This window comes from Nesoenas mayeri (assembly GCF_963082525.1).
Source record: "Nesoenas mayeri genome assembly, chromosome: 2".
Taxonomy (NCBI): Eukaryota; Metazoa; Chordata; class Aves; order Columbiformes; family Columbidae; genus Nesoenas; species Nesoenas mayeri.
In genome coordinates, this window is record NC_137543.1 from 70,461,456 (window position 1) to 70,486,832 (window position 25,377).

The window sequence follows — 25,377 nt, forward strand, 5'->3', positions numbered from 1 at the left end:
TTGCCCAGAGGAGAACAAGCTGGCAAACAGGAGCCACTGCCAGCCCCAAAACCAACTTATTGTCTAGTCCAATAGTACTAGATTTTTATGTAGAAATTATCGATTTTAGGCTACAGTGTCAGAAAAAGCTGTGTTCTCTTCTTAATACATGATCTCATGGGTCATAAACCATGTGCAATGACACAGGCACTGCTTACCAGTAGTTAAAACAGTATTTGTTAGTTGTTATTATTATAGGTCTCCCAAGAAATTACTACTATTGCTGGTCATAGGTTGTGATTTACATTAGTGTAATCATCTGAAAAGACTGGATTTGTTGAGCTCCTAAGATAATACAAAACCAAATCAAGCAATACTTACAGATACCAAATGGACTTAATCAGAATGTTTTTCTTACCTGAAGATGTATTATTTTATTATGTTCCACCTATCCACTCTCCAACAGGCAAAGTGGTTTTTAATTGGGAGGCAAAGTGGTTTTTAATTGGGGAACACATATCAAAATGAGAAAAATATGAAGAGATTTCTGTGAATTATATTAGTGGCATCATCACCTTAGTGTGACTCAAGTATTCAGTAACAATACAGATACTGTTTGATTCTTCTTGTTTAATAGAGCACTAAGTCAAGGTTTTTTTCCCAGAACCTCACATCAAGTCTATGAAAGTCTTCTTCTATCAACTGACTTGGAAAGAAAAACTATGTGCTGTTTTGTCTTGAGTATGTAAACCATGTATATTGTTAGAGATTGCAAGGGACCTTAAAACCCATGGGTAATTTTTCTAGTAATAAGTTATTGTGGTAGTAATTTTTTAAAGATTACTTAGCCTTTCAGAAAAAAGATTGTAATCATGTAGGGTGTTTGAACTTTTTTCTTAACAGAGCGGACTTACAAAACCTTTTTAACCTTACACTAGTTAATTTTTGCTTTGATATTCTTCACCAGCTAAAAGTCCTGCCATTTGCTTACCTTCATTTTCTTGTGTTTTGGTGGAGTTTGACACTTAAAGGCCTCTGTGAAAGGAGATCAAGGCACATCTCCCTGCATGTGCCTGCTTCTCCTGTCCCCCATGGAAGCCCATTATGTATCAACTCCATAAGGATCCAGAATGCTACAATGGGACAATGCAGCGAAATAACAGGACAGTGAAATGCAGGGACTCCCAAATGAGCTGGCCCAAGGCCTCTCTGAATTTAATTTTGCTGCTTTCCAGGACAGCGGGCCAAGGTCATTTCTAGCACAGGTGCAGCAGAGGGCAGGGCTGGGGCAGGAATCTTCCGTCAGTACAGACCTGCTGCACAAACCAGCAGCAAATAATCAAGGCAAGAGCCCAGGCACTCAGGCACCCTGCTCTCCCATCGCTAGCGAGGACAGGAAGGTGGAGGCCGCAGCTGCTGAGAGCTTCTCTGTTCTCATTGCCCCCAGCTCACCCCTTCCCTGGACCCCGGCTCAGACAGCCCCGTGCGACCCTGCCCCAGCACAGCATCCTTGCAGCTGCAGGACTGGGGCCAAACCAGACACTTGAGCTACGGCAGTTTTGCTGCCCTGGGCTCAACGCTTTGCCCAGGCCTAGAGAACAAGTAGATCCACCCAAAGTGTGGGGTGAATACAAGCTACTGCAGTCTTAAAAAAAAACAAAACAACATCTGCAAAACCCCACAGTAAGCTGGAGGTGACCCCCATGTCCAGTGTTTGCTGGCCCAGCAGTGCATGGGCACGGGCAAACAGGAGCTTGGCCGCTGGTGAACATCCTCATTCTTTCTGAGAGCTAGGACAGATGAAGCAAGGAAAACACACTTTCTGCCTGCCAAAAAGACTAAGAGTAGAGCTCTGCCAGATGGACTGTGCCTTGCGAGCTGCTGGACAAGCTCACTTCCCATTACTGTCAGTGGGATTTCTGTGGGAGCTCAGCAACCAGCATGCTGCAAGCCATTACAGGGGTAATGGAGGGGGATGACAGGGCAACATACTAATGCAAGCGCATGTGAGGTTGAAGCCATCCGTGGTCTGTATGAAATAGTGCATTCAGGTGATGCTTCACAGACAGTAACGGTTGTACTTGAACAAATTAGTCCTTAACCTGAGTGCTGGCTTTCCGCTTTACAGATGTGGCAGTCCTATCAGTCAAAATGCATTATCCCCAAGTCTGAAATGGTATTCATTGCTGCTTTGCTTTTCAAATGCCTTTCTTTTGTCCTCTTTGCGGTTTAAATTAAAGTTGTTTGTTGAGATAACACCCCATACCTACTTTAAATATAAATGTACTCTGCAATTTTTCACTTCTTCTAAAACTGGCAATAAAACTAGTCCATGCCACAGACTAGCTCTTCACTCATGCGTATTTTCTCTTACACGCAGCAAGCTAGGTATTGCTCAGTTCTCTCATAGAAGGCATTGATGAGAGCAGCAGGGCCACAGGCTGTTCCCAAAAAAGAACCTAGTTGGACTGAATGGTGTTGTATATGTTGGCTGCTAGATCTTTTCTGTCTTCAGCTTCCTGCTAAAACAAATTCGTTTTGACTGTTCTGCATAGTAAACTGTTGTTGATCAATGTAATGCTGCACAGTGCTGGTGGCTGACTCATCACTCTTGGCTTGACCGCTGCACAGCCTAATGAGCAAAAACGAGATACCGCCGACCAGGAAAAAAAGGGCTAGTGACTACAGAAGGGTGAAATAAGGAAGGAAAGAGAATCTAGCAGCCATGGGATGGATAGAGAGCACTGAGAGAAGAGGCACGATTTTTTTTTTGCCAAATCTAAACTGTATTTACTTTCCTGATGCTGATTTATTCAGTAAAACACTTAGGTTTTAAAAATAGAATGCACAAACACTGCATGGTGGTAGAACGTAGCTGAGAAGCAACATCTTAATATACAGCACACGAGTGTATGGAGCACTTCTGATGGTGAGGGAGCCTGGGTTCCTAAACAGTTGTTCCCCAATAATGTTAAAAATATTTGTGGGAGAGAACAAGCTGGTGAAATACAATTTTCTGAGCTGCTGTCTGCTTATTTAAAGCACAAATGATCTTAGAGCAGTTCTATGTGTTTTCTTTTCATATCAGTGTTAAGCTTATCATATACACACATCTTCAGTACATAAAGTAAGTTTAAAATTCAGATACAAAGAAAATGTGGCTTGGATGTTTACTGGCATGAAGAGAGATATGCTGTCTTATTCTTTTTTGGTTTGTGATACAGTTGTAGCATTATCTGGTATCTTGGGCTTTGAAGGATCTATTGTAAGCATGTCAAATACTTTTTAAAATTAATTTGCTTTTGTAAATATTAGAACACAAAAAACTGAGGAACAAGTCCCACAGACTTTCATTAAATAGTATGTCCCATTATTGTTTTTCCTGTTTTGGAGTTGAAATTAAACTAGCCTTAATAACACTCTGCATATTTATTCTTTTAATTAGAAAAAAAATCTGTTCTAATAATTACCATGTCTATAGAAATGTGCATTCAAGGTGTAGCTCAGACACTAACTAGTCACCACTCCATTCAGCTTGCGCAGCCAGAGAGAGGAGGTGCCTTGCACTAGGTCCCGATGTCCACGATGGAGCTTGGGTGGAACAGGACCGCTGATCTGTAACGAGTGTCTCACCTCCTCAGTGACCTGGGCAGTCCAGGACTAACAAGGTATGGGGCAAGTCTTCCCCTCAGCAATTTTGCACATGGGAAGAGAGCATTTCCACAGCAAGCCGTAACTTTCCTAGCAGCCTTTCTGGCTGACATCCACCGGCTCAGAGAGCTCAGGAAGGTAAGTGCCACTGCCACGGGGCAGCTGGCAGCCTATGGGCATGAAGGCTGTGTGGTTGGAGGCCACAAATGGCTGAGCAGGAACTTGGAAGTCCTGACTGAAACTTGGTCTAAGGCTGGGAAAAAGATGCACAAGTGGGAAGGCAACAAATCAGCAGCTTGTCATAAGAAAGAGGACAACAAGAAAGAATGTGCAGAAAACCCTCCGCCCCCTTTCCCCTAGACTTAGTTTCAGGAAATCATGGTCATTCCAAAGCTGGCATGTACCTGTCAGCCCAACCCAGCAAGAGTCCAAACTCTCCATCAGTCTCCTTCCTCTAAAGGGTGACAACATTCAGTTGCTATCTGTTATCCTCCTGGTACTTCATTGTGCAAAGGTCAGTCTCCTGATGCAGGAGGTCTCGCCTTGCTGAAGACCATCTGAGCATAAGAACACCACCAAACAGCTTTTTTAGCACTGTTTTTAAAAAATCTGGGATATCAGTACTTTTTTGTACTAATATTGTACTAACTAGGAAAGGTAGAAGAATAATCAGGTTGGGAAATGAAGCACTCAAAAACTACAAAGTGTCGTGGTTAAGAGTTGCCTGGTGATTTGATCATGTTACGCATATTCATTAGGATATTTTAAAAACAAGCCTGAGTCCAACTTTACTTATGCTGACAGTTCTTCAATGCAAATATTTGTGTGAAGCTGTTCATTTCCACAGTGCTCAGTACCATTAACAGTCCTCACAACAGCAGCACTTGCTGGGTATTTTAGCTTCATTTTACAGATGGAACAAACTTCTTCATAGCCAAGTGGCAAGCACATCTGGCAAGGCAGGTTTAGAAGTTGGGATATCTTGGTACCTTTCCCTTAATTCAAATGACTGTTTCTTCTGAGCCAAAGCAGTATATAACATATATACAGGGTGGGGATGAAATTCTGTCTGCACAGAAATTAATATAACTCAGACATTAGGGTGCAGATACGTATCCTTACGGTCTAAGTTATTCTGTTCACCAAACCAAATTGCCTACAAATTGGCAAACTAACAAATATCAGCATTTATCAAAATTAAATCCATATGTTCTTGAAATCCATGTATCATCAACTACTTCCAGATGTACATGTCCATGGACAGTTTTAAGGAACCTCAGTCCCACAATCAGCTGCCATCGCGATTCTCAAAATTAGCGCTGTTCATAAGCAGCATACATAATCTTTGGTCTCTTCAGGAAACAATACTTGTTGCTTTCCTTAGAGCCAGGTATCCTGTAACCACATCTGAAGGGAGCATCCGAATATAGGCAAATTCTTCAATAGTGCTAAATCGTAGCTTGCTCTGGGGATCTGTGTAATTTGCCTGAAAAAGGAACAATGGCAGAGATGCTATTAAAAGAACAGCTCGAAACAGAATACTAAGAAAAATGTCTAATTACAAGACCACAAAATACTGATTTTTTTTGCCCAGTAACAGCACTGCTGTTCTACCATGTAACTAAAAGTTTGTACCTTTTTCTTTCTCCTCATGTCAGAACTTTCAAGACATTAACAGACCTCTATAAAATCACATTAGAAATGCATTAAACATAACAGAGGGCTGAAATAGTTTCATACAAAACGCAGTGCAAAAGAAATTCCTCAACTCTCTAAACTTGCCCTAGCAACTCTGTGCCTTGCGCAGTCTCTCACAAGGCAGCTCTCCAAGGAGTCAGGCTGCTGCCAATAAATTATCCACAAAGAGGCTGAATTATGGGTGCTCTGATAGCTTTGGACTGATTTTCTCTTCCTCCATAGAACTCAGCTTTTAATTTACTTTAAAGCAGTTGTTAGAGCAAGGGAGTCTCAGCTTATGGTTCTGTGGCTGGACTGATAAGCAATTTGAACTGAGCATCGTGCTTTACTACAGATGCTGCTTTCAGGAGCGCAGCCTGGCCAGCTAACCCCGGGCTACGCTTGTTTCCTCTGCTATATTTGCCCCTGTGTGCCTGGGAGCGGTGCCAGGTTCCTTCCATCCTCTCCCCTTCCCTGTTGCTACAGAAACCTTGAGCTGGGCTGAGCTGGGGCGCCAGCACAGGAGGCTGGGCTCGAAGCTGGTAGGCTTCAGGGGGGCACCTCTCCACCTTCTGCCCCCAGGACACCCACCACCCATTCAGCAGGGGATTATGGAATGCCCACCAAGGACCTGGAAGTGTCTCCTGTACTTTTCTGTAACAGGGGGGTGCTTGCAGCTGGGATTCCTTAAACAGGGGTGTCAAACTCATTTTCAGCGGGGGCCGCATCAGCCTGGCGGTTGCCTTCAAATGGCCGAATGTAATTTTAGGACTGTATAAATGTAGGAGTAGTTACTGATGTGGCCCCCCCGTAAAAATGAGTTTGACACCTCTGGCTTAAGACGTTGCTGCTAAAAAAGGCCAGGGAGAGCTGAAGGATTTCCCCCACCCACACTGCTGAAGTGCATAGCCCTCTACCATTTTTATGTTGGAAAGGATCTGTTGACCATGGTAACAATCCAGCTAACTGTCTGGCCTGATAAGACGTAGCAGAAAATTAAGTGTTATTTGTAGCTTGTTTCTTTACAAATTTACAAATTACAAGTAGTCAGCTAACAATCGAGCTATCAATTCATTTTCAAACAAATGGCAAAGTTAGGAAATTAGAAGTGAATTTATACCCGGTGGTAACTTCATTGTTACAGCCAGTATAAATTTCTTTTTATTTCAAAAACAAGCTTAGCAAGTAGACTGCTTTTCAAATGCGCATGACTCTGTAATAAACTAGCCAAGCCATATCTGCAGTTTGTATTGTGCACCTATCTAGGTTAAAAATAATATAGCAGTTCTTCTCCATTCTGATACTTCATATCAGGCTGCAGTGTTTGCTTACACTAATGATAACTACCCATTTGTGCCTTGACTTCAGCCTGAAAACAAACTTCACCACTACTTCAGCAATAGCTAAAACAGATTAGAAAAGTGAAGGTGATTTTGTCAAGAAAAAACTCTGTCATGTTTAGCAACTAAGTCAAAGGCCATAGATACATGTTCTTCAAATACCATAAGCTAGTTATCTCAATCTGTTTCTGTAGGAACAAGGCTGATCCATTTTCAGAAAAGGAAGAGAAATATAAACATTTGAAGGTTTGTTTGTTTCTGGTTTTTTTGTTTGTTAGGTTTCTAATCTGCTTTACAACAAATTACTCTGTTTTACATGTTAAAATATCTAAATACTCATCTTGGAAGTTTGGAAATAATAGTTTAATAGTTTTATTCTGCACTGTAGATGTAGTAGATAATAGCTTTTGATTTGTATGCTGCCTTACATATATAAATTGGCTGATCTGCTTAGACCATTTGTATATTTAATTTCATTTGTGTTACACACAGAAAGAGAAGAGGATCAGTAGAATTTAATTGTGGCATTTAATATAGCTGCGGGTATACTGATGACAGTGTTTTAATACACTTATCTTTTGGTTTTTTGGTTTTTTTTGGGTTTTTTTACCTGCTAGACCATTTAATTCTTTCCTAAATGGGTAATGCTAAGGAATTTATTTTACTGTTTTTCTTTTACCCCGATGGGGAATCCAGCATTGCCATTGAAAATATATTCTTACATAAACGCTTTCAGACTTTACACAAAAAATACAGGGACATTATTCTTATAGTAGATTTCTAAAATATTCTATTATCCTACATATCTTCCTACTAGGAAATTATCTTGAAAATGTATTTAGTGCTTCTTATGAAACATTTCTAGCTTGGCAATTTACAGGACACGCTGTCTCAGACATCTTAACCAAAAAAAAAGACTTTTTTTTAAACGCGTTATTTTTATCACAGTCTGGAGAAACTTTGCAGGCCAGGTAAAATAGGAAACTTGACTCATTATGAAATTAGAGGATGGCAAATTAAGGAAAAGAAAAGAAAGAAAAAAGAAAGTGGAAAGACAAAACAAAAAGAAACAAAAGGAAACAAAAGTAGCACTGAATGGATTCATATAGAAGGGAGAGTACGTATACCAAGCTAGAATAGCTGGAGTACATAAATCGGTGATGGAGAGGAGGAGCTGGTAAGGAAGAACCAAAGAACTGAGAGGAAGATTTTTATCTCCTATGGCTAAAGTGACCCTTAGCTGGTAGTAGGGACTCGGCCTTCACTCCCATCTATAACCTGCATCATCCTCTCACTATAGGTGCGAGGACTGACTAGTTCTGAAATACATTCAAGGCCAGTACTGGAAAGCTTTATTTGGTTCCTTGGAGATGGGGCAGTGAAAGGGACCTGTGTCCTTGTGCCTCCTGCCCCACAGAAGCCTGTCAGAGGCATCGCAGCTACTCAAATAACACCTGGTGTAAATGCTACTAATGCTTGCAAAGCAGCTCTAAAAGGAAAGGATAGGAAATAGAAGAACACCATTAAGTGACCCAGTAGGGACTTTTTGCTATTTTGGTGAAATTTACTCATTATTATTTCGCATGTCCACTTATCCCCCGTTCCTCCATCCACTGCACCCATAGAGATGGGTACTTATGCAAAGTTCCTTATTCAGCTGATCCCTGCTCCTTGTCTGAAAACAAGTTGCTATTATATCAAAGCAATACTCTTACAAGACAGTAAGTTTGCCTGGCTGGAGGGAATTATTATCCCTGGGTTTGTGAGCAGTCTCTTCCATTTGCTGTCTGCCCACTCGTCTGCAAGGAAGATGCTGCTTTCCCGTTCCCTCTGGCACACCAAGGGTTACCAGCCTCAATCCCAGCAACCTACTCCCTTTCCAAATCGTGCTGGAAACACGCCACCCCCTAGTTGCCTTATTTAAATGTGTTACTTAAAAATGAATAAAACATATGCTACCAAATCAAGAACTCAAATGTTAGGATACCAGGATTACAGCTGGTGCTATAGCTGTTCTTCAATGCCTTGCACTGTATATCCACTATAAGATGGTCCTTAATTAAGCACTCACCCATTTTTTTTTTCCCAACAGGGACTTTTACCTAATTCAGTGTACAGAATGCAAGGTGCTCTGTTAACCTGCATCAGCATAACAAATGTGTATATTTATAGGCATCACTATGAGGTAATATCAAATCTGTGAAGTGGGCTAGTGCCATACAGACGAGAAACAGATTAAACTGAGGGAAAGGACACAGAAATTCTATCTAAGGCTCTTTGACTTTACAAAGTTTCCATTATTGTAGTTATTTAGTGTAACCATTACTTAACCCTTTTTATAGTCCAAAATACAACATTCCCCCTCATTTCAATTGTAATAAATGCACAGGCTTCTGCAAAATAAATCATTGGGGGCTAAAGGTGAAAAGTGAAGAGAAACACTGTTACTAACACCTGTTTTGTTTTAAGTAAAATTATTCATGTCACACATGAACAGTGTCAGCACCATATATAAATTTTTTGTTGGGCACAATTCAATTACTTTACTCCTGTTTTTTGCCAAGAGAGTCTCTGGGGAATTCAGGTGCCAAATTGTAACCACCAAGACTTCTTGGAGCATGTGCAAACCGTGTCTAAGTCAAATGTGGGGTGCTGTGGGTTTTTTGTGGGTTATTTTGTGTATGTGTTTTTTGGTTTTGTTTGTTTCATTGTTTGTTTAGTTTTATTTATTTATTTTTTCTTTAACAAAACCATGTGAAAGAGACCATCTGTGACACACAGGCAATACATCTGCCAAACTGTAAGTTCCAGCTCTGAGATACAGGGCTTTTTGAAATTCCCAAAAGTCCAGGCCAAGTGTCTATTTCAGGCTGATTTTTTTGAGGGAAAGTTTGGAAGCAATTATAACAGATTGAGGTTTTTTTGTTTGTTTGTTTGTTTTTTGTTTTGTTAACCTGGGCCAATCAATATAATTTTGCCTAATTTCATTCTTGGAAATTGCTGAGCCATCTTTTGGATACTTTCCCTAAAAGATATCATGAAATAAATCAGCCTCAAACAAACACTCAGCATAGGAAGTTTCATTCTGTGTGGTTAAAGCTTGAAAAATTAGCAGCCACGGAAATTTTGGGCAACCAGGTTTCACTGTAACAATCTAAACAATCACAAATTACAGGGACCAATGCAGACTCTAGGACTTGGAAAGCGGTGGGACAGGAGCCACTTGGCAGGACAAGGTATTTAGTCTGTCCTGAAATCTATTAACAAGCTAAGGATTTTGTGATGTAGTGACAGTATTTGGGGTTTGGCCCTAAATCACTGGACCACTATTAAGCACAGGAACCTCAGTAAGTAGGTGTTTTACAAAAGCATGCACCAGCCTTATGTCATTGTGGAAAGTGAGACACCAATTTTGAAAAGAAAAATAACACACTTACCGGAAGTCCTGAAATGTCCGAATATTTCTTGGCTGGCTTAAAGGAAGGAGGAGCATCAATATTAAAATCTAGAGAGAAACAAAGGGATAAATTCAGCGTGCTATATGTATTTTAAAACGTAATCAAAATGTAAATAGGTTACCATACTTCTTTAAAATGCTCCCTTGACTTTCTGAGGTCTCTATTAACTAGCAGCACTAAGGCAAAGAAATTCTAAGCAGAATTACCTCTGAAAACACTTGGCCTGTTAACACTGTAAACAGCAGCCTGACTCTGCTCATCTCTCTAATACGAGTTCAGTAAGCAGAACTGCCCTCCCCAAAAGGAAAAATGTGAGAGCTATTCCAAATGTGTCAGTTTCTTCCAAGTCTTGATGAATTCCCTTACAGTCAGTTATTTGCAAAGAACACGCATTATCATACACATGCTGCATGTTAGGACCACAAAACATTGCTCAAGATTGCAGCTCTGAAATACTGTAATCCAAAAAAGCAAAGTAATCTTTTAAATCAGTTAAATCTTTAAGCATGTACCACTTAAAGCCTAGTCAATGACCTAGAAAATTGTCTGAATGTTTAAATTAAATGGTGGAAATTGCTGTTCCTTGGTGCCCTTTAGATAGCAACTCTCATTCATAAACATTTTTAAGGTATGGTTGGTATGTTTAAGTAGCTAAATCCCCAATTTTGGATGTTTACAAAAATATCTTGTTTCTGACTCATTTCTTTCCTCCTTCCTGATCTCCCTTGCACCTCATTCAGATGCTACAATCAATTCCAATGCTCCATGCCTATTAAATTTCTAACTCATCATCTCATAATTCAAAATAAACTAATGCCACAAACAGCTGGTTTTAAATACACAACTGAGTTTCTTTTCCTACCTTCTTAAAAAAAAATCCTGTAAATTTACTGTTGCAAACTGAATGTAATAGAAACAGCAGCATCAGCAGATCGTCAGTTACAATACCCAGGAACACACAGTAGTCTGCATTTTTCTGTAACAGTTGCGTCTAAAACACTTCAAAAAATGGCAAGCTATTTTTGGATAAAGCACCAAGCCTGACAAAAAGTATATGCATATGCTCAATTCCGAAATGCCTCCACTTGCTTGAGGAAAATCTGAGGATCACATTCTGCCTCCAGCTATTTTACATTCAATAGTATCCTACTTCATGAGTAGACTTGAATTATATCTAGATTAAAACCACTGCTGTAACTGTGTGTCTGTAGATGCACACCAGCTAGGACTGCTAATCAGGACTCCTAATACTACAGTTCCAGCTGTGCTGAACTAAATAGGGGATGTAGGATTTAAATCTCCCAAGAATCTAGGATAAGGAGCTGGATAGGAAGCTCGGGTTGAGGTCTAAGCTACTGCAGGTACGTGGCTTAGCAGAATCTATTTGAAAATAGTCCAAATAGAGCTAATCAAGCAGCAGCCACCTGTCAGGAGACATTTGGGCTGTAGGCACAGGAGGAGGCTCATCAACAGTGAAGAAGCAACAAAAACCTGATGGGAATAAGGAGTTTCTGACCTGGTTTGGATAAATACATTTCCTTTATTAAACTCTCTCCCCAAATGTATTTGAACTTTGTCACAATACTCCAAATTATTTGCTTCTCTCTGCTTTCCACCTAGGGCTAGCAAGTGTGACTGGACTAGTCTTAAATGCACTGCTGGACCCTGTTCAAGCAGGATGCTGCCTGCACCGATGAAATAGTGTAGGTTTGTTTTAAAGAAAGTTATTTGTGTGGATTTTATTATTTATAAATACATGCAAAGCATCTAAGCAGCTTACAGCTAGGATCATTTAGTTGCCATGGCAATGCCCTTTCAGAAGCAAGAATCTGTTTTAGGTTCTTCCAAGTTCTGTTCTTCTTGCCAGCTGCTGCTCCACCAATGCCGGAGTGCTAGAATTAAAAATATGGTGTTTAGAGAAAAAAGAAATAAAGAATACTATTTCAGAGCATGACTCTTCTATTTCATAGTCTTTCTGATACGTCTCATCCTGTCAAGAATGATTTGTTATCCTCACTTACTTCATCAGCAGGCTAATATACTGTACACTTTAATCTTGGCTGCAAGAAAAACAAGGCTTTTTGGACTGTATCAAAGCTACTATGTTAAGGATTAACTGAAGGAAATGAAAATCTGCTTTTTACATGGAAATAGAAAATCAATGTGGTTAGGTTTAGCCTGAGATTACAGGATTCTGTATGTACTTCCCATCATATTAGAACTTATTACTATGAAGTTGTGTCTAAAATTGTGATTACACGGCTAAATTTTCTCTTTCCTTTTTATGGCATATTACAGGTGCAGCTCTAGCTCTTTTATAAATTATCCGTGACTGTAGAAAACACAACTGATCTTGCAAAATGTAACGAATATGATGAGAAGCTTTCTGGAAATTTTCTTTTTTTTTTTTTCCAAAAGCTAGAAAACAGAAGAATTGAAAAAGAACAATAAACAGAATGTTGGCTGCCAAGACAATTTTGCATTTTGAAAGGTACACTAATGGAAAGCTTGCCACAGGTACTATAACAGTAGTTTCAGTTATCAAATGTGATTGCTACAGAGTAATTTATTTATGTCCCTCCAGAGACAGAAACTGCACAACATACTGTGCTGCTTCTAAATGATCAAAGGACACAGATTTACAGCTTTACTTCAGAAAAGAAAATGTTCTTACAATTGGGGAGTTGTTGTTATTTCTGTTAATAATTACTACCTGCCACATCAGTCTCACTAAAACTCAGCAAAGCTCTGCAAACTCACTTCTGCTGTGATTGCTTTCTAAATTAGCCTGTTAAATTGCTGAGAATGATAGAAGGAAGGATACAATGACAAAGGTTTTTTTTCTGTAGATGTAAAATATATGCAGAAAAGATGCTCATGAGCTGATGATATACTGGGTTTTGGCAATGGATATCCAATACAGAAAATATATGCAAATATTTGCTCTGAGGGCAACACCTTGGTAATCTAGAGATCATTGTAAAATAGAGACTGGTTGAATATGAGATGAAAACAGATATATTACCGTATTACTAATGCAAATTCCTTACATGACTTTTCCCCCAAATCATTGCAAAATGTTGTTGTTTTTTTTTTCTTTCAGTAATCTGCTTTCTCAAAAGCAACTATTGGGTTTACATTAACGTATGCCTCCTAGGAATGGGGCTGAGTATCACCTCACATACCTACAATCAAAAGGCAACAACTGCCATATGCCAATGAAGCAAGATGATACCTGTGCACTAGTGAAGTTCAGGGAAAACTGGAGCTACTCATTGCCCTACAAGATTGTCAGAAAGTCTTCTTCCCCTTCTCCATCACCAAAGGATAAAAATTCTGTTCAGAAAGTTTAGGAAAAGGTAATTTCTTCCTTCTCTGCTTTTAAGTTTATCCTCTGGAGTGAGCTAATGGTTCAATCTTGGGCATATTTATAAAAGATAGACATATATTTTCTTCCTTATATGGCAAATTAGGCTGGAAGGATGCAAAAAGTCATCCAGATCATTACTACCAGTTCATACTGACAAAAAGCTAGCTAAAACCCAATACATTTCTTCCAAAATTAGTGACTGTATTGAGGAGGACAACATAAATGTTTTTATTGTAACTGCCTATTATTTCTGCAGCAGTCACCAAGGGCCCTGTACATTCATTATAATTTCAAGCATGAAGACATTAGTATTGTCCCTTTGCAAATGGTGATGTCCCTCTAAGAACTGAAGGGTCAGCACAAGGCCCCATGGCTACTTAAATCCTACATGGAAGCTACATGGAATGCCCCTGGGAGCAAAGGGAGCTTTTCCAATAAGCTCCATTTCTCAAAGATCTTGGTGCTCACTGGAGGACTAGAGTGAGCAGAATATGCAGCCCTTTGAATGCCCCTCTCCTGACACAAGTTGTCTGCAAAGCAGACATAGAGCTACTTGCTCTATATCTAGAGATTAATTGGATAGCCCCTGACAAACCTGTGCTCAGTGAGCTGTGTGATGCCTGATTACTCAGGTTTTATGCTGTGGGATATTGCATCTTATGTATCTTATTCATACAGAATGAAATCTGGAATGAAATCCTACTAAGTACTGGTTTAGGACCAGCAGTCTGAGCAGTCTGGCTGGTCTAGGAAGCATTTGTACAGTGTGCCAATGAGTTGGCTCTGGCATAGCAAGATAAGAAGATACTAAAAACAAACCCAGCAGTGATAGCATTACTAGCTGTAGTCTTCCTCCACCTTCTCCCCCAATTTAAAGCTCAGCGTGTTTTGGCAGCCTTTATTTTGTCAGCTGTCAGAGCTTTCATGACTTGTGCATGCTGGCAGGTCAGGCTGTGGGGAGCACAGGTTTGCTTCTGAACCCAGTAATTACTGGAAGAACAGAACACCACAGGTTTGTTAAGAGTTTCAGGGACCGGGAGAGGAGCAAAATGCAGTTCCTAATGATTTCTAGTTCAATTGCTTTCCTGCAGCCTGCCTTGGCTAGGAACTGGGAGATGGCATTCCTACAATCGCAGCGGGATTAACTGCTCCCCTCCAGCTGTGGTAGTTTGTGAGATACCAAACCACCAAACTTTTGCACTTACCTTGATCTAGCAGGTTTTCTGACTCAGTTCCAGGATTTAATACAACAGTTCTGCCTCTGGACTGGTGCCATTTTCACGCTATAATACAGTGTGCACTTTGGACCATACCGTGCCATGCACTTGAAGTGAATTTTTCAGAAAAAACTGTCAACCTTTTATTCGGCTGTTAGAAGCTGATTTTCTTAATATTTACATTAGCAATATGGTTAAATAGAATCCTAGTTAATGTTTTATTGGGAGAGTTGAGCATTTTGAATTGTTAAAAGAACATACTTACGATGAAGTTTGGATCTTTAAATGGCAACGGCTTGACGGTTGTTTCCACTGAGCCTGTGCTGGAGTCTGTGTTCAGAAATTTGTTTTCATTCATGGCCTCTCCACCTGCACTCTGAAGAAAAAAACACAATCTTGCTGCTTGGTACTCTGAGCAAGTTGCGCTGGAGACAGAGCTGCATTACCTACCTGTTGTCTTTTTAGCCTTCCTATCTGTTTTGAATCTTTAAAGATGTTGCGTGCCAGCGATAGGGAAGCACGAAACAGAGTATTTGTCCAGCAATTTACAACTGACACATAAATGGGAGAAGGGGAGTAGAGTGGCCAAAGCCTACTGAGGAAAAACTGCATCAGGTTTATTTCAATACTAATGAACGCCACCTCTGTGAAGTGCAAGACAGCATGTGAAACCCACAACAGCAGAAATGTACATTGGATCTATGTCAGAATGTTCCGTATTAGAGCATTAACAGGAATATATAAAATTTATAAAAAGGTTTATTTCAAGGTTCTAAAGAAAAATTGAATAATCAGTTTATTCTCCATCTTTGGTTTCAATTGTGCCTGAGTAAGGACTGAGAAAAAAAATATTTTATGATATATATTATTTTTATACCCAAGCTTCACAAAATCTACATAGGTACTAGTTGGTGTTTTCCAGGCTTTTCTTCATGGTCTATACATTTAGCAGGAAGAGCAGCTGGAGAAGATCTGTGTGTGTGACTGGAAAGCTAAAAAAGTTGTGTGTCAGTCTAACCAATTTCTGATCGTTCTGCATGGCTGGGTTTATGTTGTTTTTTATTTTGTGGACACCCTGTAAGTCTCCACACTACCAGAACCAGCCTATGCTACATATATAAACACCCCTTGTGAAATCCTGATCTATACTGAAGCCAGTGAGAATTTCGCCCTTTAGTTCAGCAGTTCAGTCAACAAGATTTCGCACCTTGATTCTTTTTTCTTGAAGAACAAAAAGCCTGGCTAAAAGCTAAATCAATATTTGCTGAATGGGTAGTTAAAATGTTTCTGTACCTTCAGATAAATAATACTTAGAACAAAAATATGTTTTCCTGTGAAAATTTGCACTGTAAAGCCTTGTGTGTTGATACAACACTCTTTTAACTAGGAGAAAAAAGGATCATTATTATTAGTGAATTATGGGAGTACCTCTAGAAACTGAGACTACACAGGAAAGGCCACGATTCAGCACAGTCTTCTCCATGTGATTACAAGGGAAGTGTTTGTATTCTTAACCACATGCATAAGTAATTACAGGATTAGGAACTATGCAAGTTGAACTCTTCTTTGGGGAAATACATCAGCTATTCAACAGTGCCTGTTTTTAACACAGCAAAGAGAGGTCTTAAATATTCGAAGTATGGTATAAAGAAGCATTCAAGTAAAATAGTCATGTTTCTAGAGTCTTATTAAAATAAAATATATAAATAGAAATGATCTATTTCCAAAACCACAGTCAGTCCTCTGTAAGCTCATCGGACAGGGGATACCACCATAATAATATCAGTAGAAGCAACATTGAAGCCCATAGCTTAAACTTGATTCTTCACTTGCTGAGGACAAAATTAAAAGGCACTTACTGTCAGAGAAACAGAAGAAACGCAGATGGATGTTTAGAAACATGTGCATTATGTGACAGTGAGCAGAGGAAAATACCTTCAGCAATCCTAAGTCACTTTATACAATGAGTTGCTAGGTTTCAAAACATATTCTTGCACATGCATGCTTCCAGTACTTTGGATTTCAGCAGCAAACATTAAAGTTAATCTTGAGAAAGACAAGGCTTAAGAAACAAGATTATTTTTGATGCATAAATTATCTCTGATACTGATTATTATCAGTGTAAATTCTCAAAGTGGAGGTATCACCACTTACAGTTATTCTTCAGAGTGCTCTTGCCTTTTATTTGGTACCATTTGGTCAGTTTTAAGTCCAACTCTATAGCTTTTTATAATTACTTCATCACCTCTGCCCCTCCAGTGATCTTCTGCAAAGGAGTCTATTGTTTACGAAACAGGTTTTGAGTAGTATGTCAACAACATCTCAAAACAGTATCTAGTATTTTGAGACAGAGCAAATAAAAATGGTTAAACAGTAAGGGAGAAGAAGTTTCCTTATACACGTAGTCCTTAATTTCTGCAGCTGGGTGCATTTACATATTACACTCACTGTCTTCAGTGAGTTTTTCTGTGTGGATTCAGTGCTAATCTTGCTGGCGCATTGGGAAGGAAAGTAAGGAACTGTTCCTGGCAGGACAATTCCTGAATGTAAATTCTACACGTCGTTTCTTTTCCGGACCAAACCCTAAGGGATTTCAGGTATTAGTGCTGCTAAGAGCCGGGATAACTCACGTTACAGGCCAGATGTTACTTTTATTTGTGCCGGTATCCCTTGCACAGTGGCGGAGGCAGCAGATCTGGAGCAGCAGCTGCCGCTTTTCTGGGCCACATGGACACACAAACCATCCTCCAGTCCCACTGAGACATAATGCCAGCAGGAGCTTCTGGAGCTGTCAGGGACAATTTGAGAGCAGTGGTTTCCTCTCCCAGGCAAAGGGTAGAGGCTGGTGTGCAGCCTGCATACCATAGTAGCATGCAATTGATACCATTATTTCAGAGGCCTGTGATATACTGGGAAGCAAATAAGACTGAGTACTATGATCCCAGTTAAATGCTGGGAATGGATATAAAGACACACTATGGAATCACAGAATGGTTGGGGTTGGAAGGGATCTCTGGAGATCATCTAGTCCAACCCACCTGCTAAAGCAGGTTCACCTAAAGCGGATCGCACAGGAATGTTCCAAGCGGGTTTTGAATGCCTCCAGAGAAGGAGACTCCACAATCTCCCTGGGCAGCCTGATCCAGTGCTCTGGCACCCTCACTGGGAAGAAGTTTCTCCTCATATTCAGACGGAACCTCCTGTGCTTAGTCTGTGCCCGTTGCCCCTCATGCTATCATTGGGCATCACTGAAAAGAGTCTGGTCCCTTCCTCTTGACACCCACCCCTGAGATATTTATAAACACTGATGAGATCACCTCTCAGCCTTCTCCAGGCTGAACAGACCCAGCTCTCTCAGCCTCTCTTCATAAGAAAGCTGCTCCAGTTCCCTAATCATCTTCTGCTGGACTCTTTCCAGTAATTCCCTGTCCTTCTTAAACGCGGGAGCCCAGAACTGGACACAGTACTGCAGATGCGGCCTAACCAGAGGGGGAGGAGAACCTCCCTCGACTTGCTGGTCACACTTTTCCTAATGCACTTCAGGACACCGTTGGCCTTCTTGGCCACAAGAGCACATTGTTGACTCATGGTCAACCTGTTGTCAACCAGAACTCCCACGTCCCTCTCTGCAGCACTGCTTTCCAGCAGGTCCACCCCTAATCTGCACCAGTGCTTGGGGTTATTCCTTCCCAGGTGCAGGTGCACTTGCCCTTGTTGAATTTCATCAGGTTCTTCTCTTGCCCAGTCCTCCAGCCTGTCCAGGTCTCGCTGAACGGCAGCATAGCCTTCTGGTGTGTCAGCCTTTCCTCCCAGTTTGAAATCATCAGGAAACCTGCTGAGGGTGCTCTCAGTCCCCTCATCTAGGTCACTGATGAACAGATTGAACAGGACTGGACCTAACACCGATGTCTGGGGAACCCCACTAACTATAGGCCTCCAACCAGACTCTGCATCGTTGATCACAATGCTCTGAGCTCTGTGATCCAGCCAGTACATGATCCATCTCATGGTGCATCGTCCAGCCCGCACCTCCTGAGCTTGCCTATGAGGAGGCTGTGAGAGACAGTATTGAAAGCCTTGCTGAAGTCAAGGTAGACAACGTCCACTTCATCTACCCAGCCAGTCATACCATCACAGAAGGCTATCAGATTGGTCAAACATGATTTCCCTTTGGTGAACCCATGCTGACTACTCCTGATAACCTGCTTTTCCTCCACATGCTTGGAGATGACGTCCAGAATGAGTTGTTCCATCACATTTCCAGGGATGGAGGTGAGGCTGACTGGCCTGTAGTTTCCTGAGTCATCCTTCTTGCACTTTGGAGTGCAGACTGGAGTGACACTGACTTTCTTCCAGTCCTCCTCCTGCTCTCAATGACCTTTCAAAGCTGGTGGAGAGTGGATTAGCAATAACATCTGCCAACTCTCTCAGCATGCATGGGTGCATCACATTGGAGGCCATGGATTTGTGGATGTCCAGTTTGTCTAAACGATCTCTAACCTGATCTTCCTTAACCAAGAGTAAGTCCTCCTTTTGCCAGACTTTGTCTCCTGCCCCAAGGGTCTGGGATACCTGAGGGCTGGTTTTAGCAGTCAAGATGGCAGCAAAGGCGGCATTCAGTAACTCTGCCTTCTTTCTATCCTCCATCAGCATGGCACCCACCCCAATCAGCAGCGGACCTACATTTTCCCTGACCTTCCTTTTGTTGCTGATGTACTGGAAGAAGCCCTTCTTGTTGTCCTTGATGTCCTTGGCCAGATTTAATTCCAAGTGGAACTTGGCCTCACTCACCGCATCCCTGCATACTCTAACAACTACCTCATACTCCTCCCAGGTGGTCTGTCCCTTTTTCCACATTACATAAACATCCTTCTTCCACCTATAGAAGCATGGCAGTTCCCTCACTCAGCATTGCTTGTATGAAAACTCTGATTTTTAGCCATAGCAGTAGCATTATGGAAGAGAGATACTCAGCTAATATGCTTTCTTCCAGGAAGAACATTAAAGAGTGGAGTAGAAGCACTGCTTCCAGAATAATGTGCTATTGCACAGAGGAGTGAACTCCAGCAATACGGAGCTTTGAAATACTCTTTCCATGCACTCTGCAGAACTTTCAGCTGATAGCAGTTTTATAGCCACAAACTGAAAGTGCCTCAACAATTTACAAATCTGTCCAGCCTATGCTTTAAAATGCCAGGATCTGAAGCATAAAAAATATCATTTAATGTTTCAGGTTTGTTTTATTAATGGCAGGGGGGAGATGCCAAATTAATTTTAACCAATATGGATCTACCTTTGTACTACAAAGGCCATGTTTCCTGAAAGTGAATAATACAGTGATAATACAAAACATTATTTACAGCCTGTAGATTCCTCAGTGAACAATTATTGTACAGTGAAGGTAATCTTTAATTTTTAACATTAGTCCAACAAATCTCTCCCAAATGTGCTTGCTTGCTTGGACATTTAGGCTGGAAGACAGTTCATTCTTCAGCGTCATGTGTTGGGGCAAACAAACAGGAATGAATTCAAATGCCCTTGGTAGGGCTATGAAGCAATGTTAGGTTCGTGAGCACAGTGAGGAAGCACCTGTCACCAGGATCACAAACTGTTCCATGTGTGCTCTCACCCCCAGTCACGGCCAGGGCAACTTCCCCTTCCTGTACAATTCACAACGAGTCCCCAGCACATTTTCCCTGCCCAGCCAGTCTCTTAGCTAACTCTCTCACTCCCAGTGCCCTAGGATAATCCCAGATGCTTTGCAGTAGGGCTAGAACGTGTAACCATGGCCTGAATCTCTCGATAGCTTCCTTACAGCTTCTTGTTAACTGATGTTGTAACGTAAATATCCTTTATGGGGAGCTCAATATGCACTTCAAGGAGAGACAGTGAAGCAGCTTTTAATGGGCACTTTATAACTAAACTGTGTCTTTTAAACAGTGGTTTATGTAACTACAGCTACAAGGAATTTGTGCTAAAATAGTCACTAAGCAGTCTGTATTCCTCCATAGGCTGTTGAAGATTATTACAAAGACTTTGGAGTGGCTTCACATTTACAGGGTACAGTTGCACTGGCAAATTCTGAAGGTGTGATTTCAGTACAGCTGAACATGCTTATGCTAGGTTGTTTTTTTTTTTTTCCCAAATAACAAAAAAAAACCTAAAGACTGAAGCTAAGCCATCAGTAACTATGTTCATCCTTTCCCATCGATTCTTCTCTTGGCTGTTAACCTCCACAGAGGTCCATGATGTTACTTCCCTCCTCCTCTTCCTCCGGTATTCTCCTTAGCCAGGGATACAGAAACCTTGACTGGAACAGCATGTACTAAAAGTTGTAGACGGCAAGTCAAAGGCTTCTTATAGGACCACTTGTGCAATTTCACTCCTTCTATAAATTTGTGTTTATGTGCTTTAGCTGAATTCTAACCACAACTACAGTGTGACAGGTTGGCAACCTCTATCCCTTCTGGGACAGACAGGAGCAATGATGAGGGCTGCCACTTCCCTTTCTGCTTTTCTTCTCACAAAACCATCTATTGAGCATTCAGTGCATCCCAGCTGGGTGGGACACAGTCCTCCCCATTATGTACTAGGACTGGGTGACAGTCACCGAGTGAAGAAGCTGGCCGAGGACTTCACTTGGTTCGGAGACAGCAAAAATTCAAGAGGGAGCAGAAGGCCAGCAGCAAACACTCAAGAGTCCTCAGAGGTTTGTTGTAAGAGCAGCCAAGTCTGGGGAAGAGACCTGAGCTAAGCTTTGCTACCTTAACACTGGTTTCTTTCGAATAAAGCCAAACCCCAGGAATGAGCCTAGTTTGGACCATACTGTATATGCTGTCTGTACTGAGAGAAAACACACATTGGGAAGCTGCCAATACCAGTTTCAATCTTAAGTTTTGGTAGATTTATTAATTTTTTAAATATATTCTGTTCCAAATTCCCTACCGCAGATATATTGGTTTTCACATGATTTCCAAAGGTTGCTCCATCTGTCTGGTTTTATTTAGGGAGAGGAGAAGCAAAATTTGTAGACCATGGAAGCTGAATTCTTTGTTTTGGCTATTTCTAAGTGGAATCAGCATTGTGGGGTTTGGGATGGGTGGCTGTGATGGGACTAAATACTGGGTGGAATTAGCTTATTATGAAAGTGCTTGTCTGAATCATCATTCTTTCTTTTTCTTTTCCTTTTCTTTTTTTTTTCTCAGCAAGGATTAAAACTGCATAAAATAACTGATATATGCTGAAGTATCTTCTAATATCTACTTACTTTGGGAGTATATTCTCTATTTTTTTCATTATTTTAAACTAATAGGTTTTTAGAAAGTATAAGAAACATTAAAAAATATCAAACCTAAAAGTCAAAGATATAAATGTGTGCACTTCTGGCATCCTATCAGTGCATATCATGAATCTCATGGCTTAGGAAAAAAAATGGATATGCACATCACTGAAGGTATAATATGATAGTCAGTGGCCACTTTCACTAGCTGTGACATTTTTACATGGTAAAACAGAATTTAAAAGTACAAGGTAAACTGAACACTGTGTTGGTAAAGCAAAACAAGTGCGCACATAAATTCTGTAACAACTAGAAAGGGAACTTCGAGTTTTAAGTGAGCAAAACCAATAGTGTAAGCACTGATTTTCTCTGGGTTTTTTTCTGCAAACCATTCATTAGGTATTCAGTTTTAACACTATATTGAGTACAGCTATTGCAGATTAAGGTGATTACATATGTAGTTTTCTGGTTTGGTTTGGTTTCTACATTCAGCATTTCTGTTATTCTGTCTTTGTCTTAAAGTGGTGACTAGGGAGTTGTACATCACTATTGAACAATAAGTAATAAGAAGGATCTGGCTCTAAATCAAACCCTCACACTTGCTGATAACTTTGCCCCAAGCACCGCATTTGGCTGGCCGAGGAACCCACTTGTCTCCAATCTTTGTATGTGAAGCTCAATAAACAGCTTCAGTTATTTTAACTTACTTTTGGCAGCTGATTTGCATAATCACAATAATACCACAATAAGATCCTTAATTTCACTGACACCGTTGTTTTAACTCAGCCTCAATAATGGTATTTGTCTAATTATTCCACTAGAAGGTTACTTCTAAAGCAGCAATATCCAACTTGTATCACCTTACCTAGCTAAGTCCTGTGACATCCTAACAAAGTGCAGCATCCAGCCAGGGAAGAAAATGATAATTTCTAAAATAGAAAAATATCTGTATTTTCACTAGCAGCCAATTACTGTGAGTGAGAATGTCATGTGGAAACAGAGCACAAATGTCAGTAGATGACAGCAGCAATGATATGAGCAGACTCTTCAAAATTGGGAGTAGACTTTGAATGTCAGCTACTTAACACAGTCCCTGCTAATATTGCTCATCCTGGAACATACATTGAGCTGTTTGATTAAAATATTAGCCCGCACAGTATAACAAGCCTGGTACAGGCTCTTGCACATTCTGAATATTTAATTAGTGTAACTTCGCGTGATGACACAACAGGAGCCATTTAAATGTGAACACGTACACTCTGGCAAGCAGAAAATGCAGCTCTGTGTTGCTGGGAACAATTCACATAGAAAGGTGTCAGAATTAGACGTGCTCACCCTCAAGTTAAAATGACAGCTAAAAAATTTCTCATCACTGACATCATTAGCACAGTGTATTTCAGAAATCAGACTCACTGAAGACTCAATAATCATGTAAGACTGAAGAAACAGAACTCTCCCGGAAAATATTAACTCTCTCCACATCTGTGGTAGAAAGATTTGCTGGAAAGACTTAATCAGTAACATGTATAAACATGTCTTCCCCATCTGGTTGCATTTTACTGGTTCTTGGATTCAGCAGGAAAAACTTTTTCCTTCTTCCTTTCCACCCACTAAAATAAAGCCCAACACAATTTCCCCAGCCTTTTCTCTCACATTTTAGGAAAGCTCTTCCTTCACAAGAGGTCTTACCTTATTTTGGGGTAGGACAAAAAAAACATTTCAGCTTGAAAATGTTCAAATGTCAGGAAGGAAAAACAAAAATCTTGCATACTAACAGAAAAATTTGTTCCACAGGGTGCTGAAAAACTCAATTTACTTAACAAAAAAAACCCAAACCTGAGCAGTAGCCAGCTGAGAACAGGTATTAAGTACAGTACAAATCAATGTCCTTGATTTTAAGCAGCTAGTAGGGTGGGCAAAACAGTCATGCATACAGTGTGAATTGTGGGTAAATCCATTTAAGTCAATGGGTTCATCACTGCCAACTCATCTTAAAAGACAAGCTTCCTGGTACGGGTTTCTGCTTCCATTGACATCAAAAGTAAATCTCCCGAGTGCTCGACAACAATAATGTTTTTGTTTAAATTACTACATTGACCTCAGATGCTGATGCTGCTTTTGCTTATAAAGACAGCTGAGGGAGGGTTGTTAAAAATAAACATAACAACACAAAGCTTGAGATTAGATTGTTGAATTATTACAACAATGGTTTATAACTCCAAAGTACATGTCACTCAGTGTACTTCAGCTTCTTCTAAGCATTCCCCTGAGGACTTCTGAGTCACGTGTCAAACTCCTTTTCTGTGCAAGACTTACGAAATCTGCCCTTCCTAAAGCAGCAGTTCTTTCCCTCTAACTTGCTGAGTATTTCTGCTGAGCATCAAGAGGTAATCAACTATGCCAATTAACTCCAAACATATGACTAAAATTTAGAAATAACCTCACCTGTTGGGTGTATAAGACGGAGGGGCAAGGTGTTTGAAGCAGGACATGGAAGACATTTCAATTGCAATCTAAATAAATAAAGATAACACATAAAGACACACATGCTGTCCAGAAAGCAATCTGTACATTATGCTTTAGAACTTTTACACTGCTGTTCTGAGGTGAGTTAAAACATCTTATATTCCAACTGCTTTAGGAAGGCTGAATAGAAATTTACTCATGCACTAAAAGATTGGACTGTCACCAAGTGATGGATGGCTTTTCTATGTTCTCTGTAGGGCATTTCAATACCATAGACTCCAAGTGCTCTTGATTAAAAGGCGACATTCTCATTTAGGGTCCCGTCACTGCCTGAGCTTCAAACCATTATCATTCACCTGCACTGGTGCTTTCAGTGACAAAATACTTAGCAAAATGTAAAAAATACTAATTACTTCAGTCACTTTGATAGAGGTATAAAACACCCTAAAGCAAAGCTCTATTACACTGTGTGAGGGTTTGAATTCAAAATTAAAAATCCAGCCAAAGGGAGAATAAGATTTTTAACTACATTCCCACCTCTCAAATATTTCTTGAAAACCTGGGGGGAAAAGAGTTAGCAATTTCATAACACAACAACTCCCTTCTTACCAGTACTGCTCACTTAAGAAAAAAAAGAAAAAAAATCCAGAAAACCTCAAAATTATTTAGTTCTCTTTAAAATTATTAAACTTTCAAACACAGAAAGAGGCTAACAAGCTTTAATAAAAAGCTCTGACTTCTCCTCAAGAGATTTCAGATGCCAAACATGTTTTTCCATTTAAAACTTTCAAGCACTATGACAGACAAAGTTTTATGACTTACCGATATTTCAAGGAAAAAAAAATACTGTTTTCTACGGGGAAAAGCCTCAAATAAAATGTAAGTGGGATGCAACTGTGAATAGCTTCCCACTATCCCAGAAAAGCTTGGTTTAATTTGC

At 40.3% G+C, this 25,377-nt stretch overlaps 1 protein-coding gene across 1 annotated transcript in view; it reads right to left on the minus strand.

Annotated features, from left to right (window-relative positions):
• Positions 1-4,218: 4,218 nt before the first annotated feature.
• The window catches only part of INO80C (INO80 complex subunit C), a 35,088-nt gene continuing 13,929 nt past the window's right edge, over positions 4,219-25,377 (minus strand). The window contains exons 2-5 of the mRNA XM_080340403.1: positions 14,958-15,068; positions 11,886-11,997; positions 10,085-10,152; positions 4,219-5,116 (exon numbers count right to left, since the gene is read on the minus strand). Of these exons, the coding sequence (XP_080196529.1) occupies positions 4,985-5,116; positions 10,085-10,152; positions 11,886-11,997; positions 14,958-15,068 (423 nt within the window). The 3' untranslated portion in view covers positions 4,219-4,984. The remainder of the gene's footprint in view (positions 5,117-10,084; positions 10,153-11,885; positions 11,998-14,957; positions 15,069-25,377) is intronic.